Source organism: Sceloporus undulatus, chromosome 1 (assembly GCF_019175285.1).
Source record: "Sceloporus undulatus isolate JIND9_A2432 ecotype Alabama chromosome 1, SceUnd_v1.1, whole genome shotgun sequence".
Lineage (NCBI taxonomy): Eukaryota > Metazoa > Chordata > Lepidosauria > Squamata > Phrynosomatidae > Sceloporus > Sceloporus undulatus.
This window is the reverse complement of record NC_056522.1, coordinates 338,797,813-338,807,069: the sequence shown is the minus strand read 5'-3', so window position 1 is coordinate 338,807,069 and position 9,257 is coordinate 338,797,813. Positions and strand designations below refer to the sequence as shown.

Genomic DNA, 9,257 nt, shown 5'->3' with positions numbered 1-9,257 from the left:
TAATAATAATAATAATAATAATAATAATAATAATAATAATAATAATAATATAGTTTATTTATATTTCCCACCTCTCCAAAGATCGAGGTGGGATTACAACAATAAAATAATACAAGGTAATACAAATAATACAGAATAGTATTTTATTGATTGTATTAGTATTCTGTATTATTTGTATTACCTTGTATTAGGGGGGTATGTAAAATGTTAGAGGGTATGTATAAAGAATGTGGCTTCTATAATTTAGGCTTAGCCTATAAAAATTGAGCAAGGGGGCATGGGGTGGAAAATTTACCAATTCCTATTAGTTCTCTAAAATCAGTTTATCAGTAGTCAGTGATCGCAGTCGAGAGTGGGATATTGTCATCAGCTTTTATATAGAATCTGATGGGTAAGCCTGCCGGAAGAGATCCGTTTTGAGTGCCTTCTGTCCTGGACTGCGGCCAGCACACATCTAAACAAATGCTGATAAGGATGGCTCAGCAAGAAAGGAGCTGAAAGACAGTCTACAGACCTTTCTGTTAGTCCGAGAGAAGCACGCCAGAACACAGCCAAGGTCAGGATACCAGAGTTCACGGAAGTCAGTTCGGTCCAAGGTCAAGGCAGCCAGAAGGTAACAAGAGTCCAAGACAAACAAGGGTTCAAGGAAACAAGAAGCCAGTGCTGACAGCAATCACCAAGAAGGATACTGCAATAATTGCTGGCAAAGGGTCTGCGTTCTGTAGCTACTTAAATACAGGATGCCCTCCCTTGTGCCACCTGTGGCTTATCAACGGCTTGCTTCTCTGCAAGCCTCCTGGATCAATGCACGCAAGCACTCTCAGCTCTCCACTGCCTAAAGGAAGGAACTTCCAGGCTTGGTTCTTCCTCAGAGTCACCACTAGGCTGCTGAGCCTCAGGAGGAATCCCCACAGTGCTAGGACCTGGCTGAGCTTCATCCCCTGGGGCTGGGAGATCAGGGCTGGGGTCTGGCAGGGCAGGATTAGGACCTGGTATAGCCTCCATTTCCTCTTGCACTTGAGGTGCCACGGCTTCCTCCTTGTCCTGTGAGTCCTGCTCTTGGCTAGCCATGACACCTTCTTAAAGGCCTCTAAGGTAGTATTGCAACGGATCTCTTCCGGTAGGCCATTCCATAATTTTGGAATTGCTGCTGTAAACGCCCTGTGGGAAGTTCTCTTTAAGCTAGTACTATGATGCTCCAGTAAATACTTCCTTGATGTTCTGAGAGTGCGGGGAGGACTGTGTAGAGAGAGGCGTTTCCACAAGTAACTGCGGCCCGAGCCATGGAGGGCTTTAAAGGTGATGACCAACGCCTTGTATTGCGCCCGGAAGCTAATTGGCAACCAGTGAAGAGATTTTAATACTAGTGTTATATGGTCAAACATAGATGTGCCGGTGACCAATCTGGCTGCTACATTTTGAACCAATTGAAGCTTCCGAAGGGTAGCCCCAGGTAGAGCGCATTACAGAAATCTAAACGAGAGATTAAATGCAAGTACCACTGCTTCAAGGTCCTTTCGGTCCAGGTAGGGACACAGTTGGCATATCAGGCAAAGCTGATACCAAGTACTCCTGGCCGTCGCATCTATATGAGATGACAACTGCAGGGACAGATCAAGGAGTACTCCCAAATTGCGAACTTTGTCCTTTGGGGAAGTGTGACCTCATCCAGGACTGGCTGACAAATCTCCGTGCCTGGACATAGGGTACCTATCGCAAGTACCTCCGTTTTCTCTGGATTCAGTCTGCATTTGTTTTTCCTCATTCAGCCCATTACCGACCCAAGGCAGGCATCTAGAGGAGAGATGCCATCCCTAGTCACTGCAACAGTCGGAGACATAGAGAAATAGATTTGGGTGTCATCAGCATAGTGATAACACTGTGCCCCAGCGGCTTCATGTAAATGTTGAATAACATTGGGGACAGTATAGCGCCTTGAGGGACACCCGATATGAGCTCCCTCTTGGATGAATAAATGTCCCCAAGCGACACCATCTGGGCTCTGCCTGAGAGGTAGGACCTGAACCACTGCAAAACAGTGCATCTGATACCTAACTCTCTCAGGTGTTCGAGAAGGATACCGTGTTCAATGGTATCAAAGGTTGTTGAGATGTCCAAGAGCACCAGCAGGGTCACACTTCCCATGTCGATGCCCAGATGGAGATCATCAACCAAGGCAACCATGGCAGTCTCAACTCCATATCCTGCCCTGAAGCTGGTTTGAAATGGGTCTAGATAATCAGTTTCACCCAAGATAACCTGGAGCTGGAAGGCGACTGCCCTCTGTCTATCACTTTACCCAAGAATGGTAAAAGGGAGACCAGTCTGTAGTTATTCCTCACCAGGGGATCTAGGTAGGGTTATTTTATTTAAATCTGAAAAAAGCTCTATTCTTCTTTCTCTAAAAGGTAGCTGTGCACAGTGCTGATTAGGTATATCTTATCAAAATCACAAAGCCACCCTTCCTTATTATCTCTCTACCTTTTTTCTGCCTGTGCTTTTCTGTCATTTCTACTTCAGTCCATGAGCACCTTCCTCTACACACACTCTTGCTTGGTGATCCATCTCACCATATCAATAAGGTGGTTGCTATCTATCCTTTCATAAGTGACCTATTTCCTTTTGCCTCTGGTACTCTTTCTTGGGTCAGCACAAGGATGTACTTGCTGATGTTGTACTTTTTGTTCATGTTATAGATATCAATGAATGTCAAATCCGTGGCGTATGTAAAGATGCAGAATGTGTGAATACCCGTGGCAGTTTCCTCTGCACTTGTAAGTCAGGTACCATGCTGGATCCATCCCGCAGTCACTGTGTTTGTAAGTATTAATAATAAACAATACCAATTTCCTTTTCTTTTGTACTTAAGACAATTTTTTATAATTATTGTGCCACAGTTGGTCATAAGGAGTCTGAAGGAGGTGCATTAGCCAAAGGGATCAAACCAGGACAGATCTTTCATTCATTAGAGTCACTTTGGAGGTGATTGTTGAAAGTTTATTTTAAACTGGGAGAGGTTTGCCAACTTTCTCACTTGAGCAAAAGATACCCTGGTTTGAAAGACTTCTCTTCCCCTTTGAAAATAAGTTCTGGTTACTAAATTGGAACAATTTGTTCTGATTACTGTGCTTTTGTTTTGATCAGTTTTGCCTTCAGTCTTTCTTTGTATATTTGTTTGTTACACTTACACTGTAGCCCATTTTTCCATAAAAATTCCCAAAATGGTTAATGGCAATAAAGCCAGTGTTAATCAACATTTCAAAAAATAATAATCAAAATAACAAATAATAAACTATCCTATGAATCAGATAAGACAAACATTTTAAAATGGTATCTAGTTAAAACATAATCAAATTAGAACACAAATTTAAGCGCAGCAGTTGCCTGTTCCATGCTGTAGTCAAATAAAGATAAATTGCCTCAAAACTGTTTGTGCTAAATTTAAGCAGAAAAGGAACAATAGTCAGTAATCCTGTAACTCTGTGAATCTTGCAGTTTATTCACACACCGATAGTATATTTAGCTGCTTGATTTGGCAAATTTTGTAACTGACACAGGATTAATATCGTAACCAGTTTCTTTGCCAGTAACCTAAATTAGAGATGTCCAGATTAGCATTTTAGAATGGAATGCTTTAAACAAGTGTTCTTAAAGGATGATAAAATGAAGACTTTCAGCTCTTTTTTGCACTGAATGAATGCCATTATAAAAGCGTTTCCTTGTTTTTCCTGCTTTCAGCTTCATTGCTGGTGAAGCATTAAGGACAAGGAGGGAAGAGCCTAATAACATGATCCTATGTGCACTTATTCAGAATTAAATACAGTACCACAGTGCTTAGGACATATTGTATGTCACATGGGAACAAGCCTGAACTAGAAGAACTTTATGCAAAGGAATGTTGTAGCACCTTTGAGATTAACTGAGAAAAAGATGTTGGTAGCATAAGCTTTTGTACACTTGAGTGTACAAAAGCTTAGGCTACCAACTTCTTTCTCGCGGTTAGTCTCAAAGGTGCTACAAGATCTCTTTGCATGTTGTTCCAGACTAACTTGGCTATGTCTTTGAATTCTACCCTCAGTAGGACTTTGTTGTTACTGTTAATTGCCATCAAGTCAACTTTGACTTATGATGACCCTATGAATGTGAGATGTCTAAGACATTCTGCATCACTAGCTCCGCTCAGGCCTTGCAAACTCAGGGCTGTGGCTTTCTTGATTGAGTCTATCTACCTGTTGTGCAGTCTTCCTCTTTTTCTATTGCCTTTTACCTTATTGTCTTTTCATCTGAGTAAATGTGCCTAGACTTGCATTCCAAATCTTTCTTCTTCTTTTTCTCTCCCTCCCCCCAAAATAAAATCTTTCAAAAGTTGATGGGTCTGTGCAAAAGATTAATTCACTCTTTTTGTTTTAGCTGATAAAGCGGTTTCAACAGAGCAGGGAATGTGCTATCGCTCGGCAGTAGGAGGAGTGTGTGCCCTGCCACTCAATCAACGTATTACCAAACAGATTTGCTGTTGCAGTCGTGTTGGCAAAGGCTGGGGGTTAAATTGTGAGAAGTGTCCTTTGCCAGGCTCTGGTAAGAATTCTGCTTGCTTTTTAGGGCTTTATTTTTCCATTTTGTCTGATTATTTTAATTCTATGATTGCTTTAATTCGACTGGGCCTTTATCAGAGAAGCACTTCACATTCTTTGTCAGAAGCTGTGTTTCAGAACTAAGAGTGCCCAGGTAAGAGCTTGGGAAAGTGACCGTTAGGGTTTTATAGCTCCTATCCCCCACTCCACCAATATCTCCTGCTGGCATGACCAAACTCTAGTCGTGGTTCTGATGTTTGCTAGGCCAGTGATTTGTATAGACTTTTTATCCTGAGGCAGAGAGGATGTATGACAATGAATAAAAGCATCTAGAAACTTTGGAACCCTAGGCCCTTGTGATGAACTGAGAAAAACAGAGAGTGATCACTTCTCAGCATATAGACAAACATTTTGTTCAGTGTTGTCCAAGGGGGAGATTTCCTCTTTCTTGTGCCTCTGTCCAGTTACTACAAGGTGTTGATTGTTTCTGCAGTGCCACTCAACTACTCCAAGTAGTGAATCAACTTTACTTTAAGGGTGAAGATACACACCACACACTCATGGGGCCTGTGAATTCACAGTGTGGTTGCAGTGCTAATCGAAAACATTTTGCTGTCTGAAACAGAGGCCAAATGACAGCAGCACCTTTCTTTTTAGGTCAAGGCTTTACTTTCCTCCATCTATGCCACTCACAGTGCTGCATGAAGCAAGTCAACCTTGAAATGTGTACACCATCAGATGAATTGAAAGGTTGCTTGGGCTTGCAGAACTATAACTGTTTGTTTGGCTAACAGCCTTAAATAGACAGAAGATTCCTTTGCTTTATTACCTACCTGTTTGTTTTTGAGTTTGAGATAAATAGCTATAGAGAGAATGAGAGTTTCTGTATGGTTATAATGAAACAAAGAACTGGTAGTTTTCAGTATCAGTTAATGGTAGGTTGCATTTACTACTAACACACCCAACCCTGCAAACATCTCTTTTTCTGGCAACTTTCAATCTTCAGCTCTGGCTCCAAGTAGATATAGTCTAAACATGTTCTGCTCAGGTTTGAGAACTATGATGGATACCTAAGTAGAGTAAAGGAGAAGAAGCAGGTCCCAACATATCTTGTATGTGAAACAGAAAACAAAGTCCTCCTTGCTACTGATTTTGTTCAGAGCCTGGAAATTTTATTGGGACTATAGCTCCACAAACCATTCAGCTGGGAGATTCTATGAGTTGTAGTCCAAACCTCATAAAATCTTCCAGCTGAGAGAGATGGGGAGCTATATTCCCCCCCCCCCAAAAAAAAATCTCTAACTTTGAGGGCCTATAATCCAAAAGCTCTTATCTTCCCTCAGTTTTTTCTTCTCCTTGTGGCTTCTGTTTTTCATCATGTGGTTGTCTTGCACTCTGCCTTCCTTGTAGAAGCCTTTAAGGAGATTTGCCCTGCTGGCCATGGCTACACTTATTCCAGCTCTGACATACGGATGTCCATGAGAAAGGCAGAAGCAGATGAGCTACCACACAACTCAGAGGAGCAGAGGGAAATCACTGACAAGATTCCTGACTGGACAGTAAGACATCAGCAGCTGCAGGAGGTCTTAAGTGGTGGCATCACAGATACATTCTCTAAGACTGACATCTCTGCAGGAAAAGGTGAAGCATTATTGATGTAGATAATAATACTTAATAATACTGGTTTGGGCAAATGCAAGCGTCTGGAAAGCTTATAATTCCTAGAGCCCTCTAGTTGGCAGACAATTTAGGAAACTCCAGTTTTAAAAGCAACTTTCCCAATATTTGGTGAATTCCAAGCACTTCACAGGCTAAGGGGTTGAATTCTCTCAAGCCCTTTTGACACTGGGTTTGAAAGAACATGAAAACTGCCTTACCTTCAGCTGTTTTATCAAATCCCTTTGCATGGTGGAAGCATTGGTTTCTCAATTCTATTTTAATTCTTTCCAAAATGTCTAGCAGAGGCAGGCAACCACTGTGAATTTTCCTCCCTAATACCTAGTGAGGGCTGGACATCCTGCCTAGGCGGGTTGTCAGACTGAAAATTGAAGAAGGTTCTTCTACCTCTGATGGTTGTGTAGAAGAGGGAATTTCAATAGGTGTTGCTTGTCACATAACCAGGTAACAATCAACATCTGCTGGAATTCCCTCTTCTACACAGTCATCAGAAATAGAGGAGCCTTCTCTAGTTTTCATTCTAACAACACTACAGTGCTCCCTCGGGTTACGAAATTAATTCGTTCCGCGGCTAATTTCGTAACCCGAAAAACCTTCGTAACCCGAATTGCCATAGGCGCTAATGGGAAAAAAAGCCGCGGCTCTGCCGCGGCTCCATTTAAAACAGCGCCGGCGTTTTTTCGTAACCCGAAAAAACGTTCGTAACCCGAAACAATAAATCCCTATGGGATTTATTCGTATCCCGAAAAATTCGTAAGCTGGGTAATTCGTATCCCGAGGTACCACTGTACTCCTTCCATAGTACCACTTTTTCTTTAAAACAGTGGTTCCCAAACTTTCGTCCTCCAGATGTTTTAGACTTCAGTTCCAAGAATTACTGAGTGCTGGCCAAGCTGGCTAGGGCTTCTGGGAGTTGAAGTCCAAAACCATAGTTTGGGAATCACTGCTTTCAAACAAGACACATTCCCTGAGTATGTTGTCTAAGAGGAGGTTAGAGTTTCCAAGAGTGAAGATCTGCTTGCAAACATAGAATCATAGAGTTGGAAGAGACTACAAGGGCCATCAAATCCAACCCTGTGACGTGCAGGAAAACAGGGCACATAAGGAAGGTTTCAAAGAGAAAAAAAGCCAGAGATTAAGACATTTTCTTCATGATGGTAACCTTGGAGCTGTGGGCTTCAAAAAAAGAGCAGGGTCTCCACCCAGACATACAGTATTTTGGACTTTATTTCAACATGTTTCCAAAAGAACTTCCAATTCAAAGCTAAAGTAATGACAGTGTCATTAAAAATTGCAATTCAAATAAATAATTGAAAAGAAAATCAGTTAAGTTATTGAACAGTGTAGCTCCTAAAAATATGAAATCTTTGCAAATTATACATGTGAATGATTTCCACATGTTGAAATTAGCAATGGAGCCACAATGCCCCTGGCCCCAACATTCACACAGTATCACATAGTCTCATTGACCTTTCAGCATATGCACACAAACCCTTCATGAATGAAAGGGGCCAAAACAAATGTATTCACTCGCTCTTCATGATACAAAGAGGCAAGCAAGTGATCGTCTGGTGGAGATACCATCCAAAGTTCTGGGGCCACTATGGAAAAGGATCTGGCATCTGCCCCAAGTGGTACATCTATCAGGGAAGCTGATGTTAAATCTCAGGAAAGTTCACTTCTCTATGTACAGTATATGTCTAAAATGCAAGCCGAGGCTTATTCATGTGAAAAATGCCTTTATCTAATGGTTATGGAAGCAAGAGCTCACACCTTAGACATGTTAACAGTATGTAGTGTTTTATAACATATTTAAGTGCACAAAATAGTTTACATGCATTATCCTAGTAATGCTTAAAATAATGAGGCCGAGGAAATGGCACATCCTTCCCCACCCTTGTGTTCTCCATATATGATGGATTATGGCTCTCCTCATCCCCTAGCTAGTATAGCAGGGATGGTAGGGGTTAGTTCAACATAGCTGGAAAACACCAGGTTGAGGAAGTCAGGGGCAAATCAAACAGGGGTTCCGGGGTGAATTGAAACAGGATGAATTTCAAGTTCAGGAGTGAAACTCCAGACAAATTACCTGAGCGATCATGCATTTATAAAGATACTTTGGCCCATTACAGACCGCCCAAAAGGGGCGGTCTCGGGCCGCTGCCGGTTGCAGCGCGGAGGAGTCGCAGCAGCCAAACCATGCGATTCCTCCGCGCTGCAAAGAAGGAGCGTGAAAATCGCACTCCTTCCGGCAACCCGGAAGAGATGCTGCAAGTGCCAAAGCGCGCACTCACGGCGTCACTTCCGGGCCGCGACGTGTGGATGTAGAGCATCCGCTATGTCAAAATGGTGGCGGCTGTGTGGAATGGCTGCCTCCATTTGTTACGGACTCTGTCTTGATTGGTAAGGGGTAAGGGGCGTCTCAAACTGGGAAGTCCTGATGACGTCCGAAATGGCGGTGTGTAACACGCCTAAGTATGTTATGAAGGCATATTTTCTAACTGTCATCTATCATTTTGCAGGGGACTTTGAAGAAGATCAGGTGAGTAAAATATCTGCTGCTGGCAGTTTTACATTTGGGATAAGCTGGCATTCAGCCTTTTGGATAAAAAAGCATAAATTAAAAAGTAATTAAAGAATTGGTTATTTTCAATTTATATTAATACTGTTTGAATACAAAGGGATAATAAGAATAATTGAGTAAATTCAAATTATTTTTCACACAAACAGCTATGTCTTCAGCTTTTAAAAAAGGCAGATATTTTAGAAATTATATACCAGTTCCCAAGGTACAGAGTTAAGAGACCAATCAAGTAGAGTTTTAATGAGATATTTGAAAAACAACAAGTGATTTAAGAATAACTTGTTAAGAATTTCTTAGTAACTGTTAAAATTGTTTTAGGAACATGGGAAATTATTATCTCTACCAGCAAGAAAAGTCTAGCATTTTGCCTGAAATGAATAAATTAATTTGGTTAAAAATTAATGTAAGCAGTTAAAATATTGATA

The 9,257-nt window shown here is 41.6% G+C and overlaps 1 protein-coding gene across 1 annotated transcript in view; it reads left to right on the top strand.

Annotated features, from left to right (window-relative positions):
• LTBP2 (latent transforming growth factor beta binding protein 2) overlaps positions 1–9,257 on the top strand; it is a 229,350-nt gene that overhangs the window by 159,741 nt on the left and 60,352 nt on the right. Inside the window, exons 12-15 of the mRNA XM_042444931.1 lie at positions 2,697–2,819; positions 4,411–4,575; positions 5,982–6,212; positions 8,771–8,790. Of these exons, the coding sequence (XP_042300865.1) occupies positions 2,697–2,819; positions 4,411–4,575; positions 5,982–6,212; positions 8,771–8,790 (539 nt within the window). The remainder of the gene's footprint in view (positions 1–2,696; positions 2,820–4,410; positions 4,576–5,981; positions 6,213–8,770; positions 8,791–9,257) is intronic.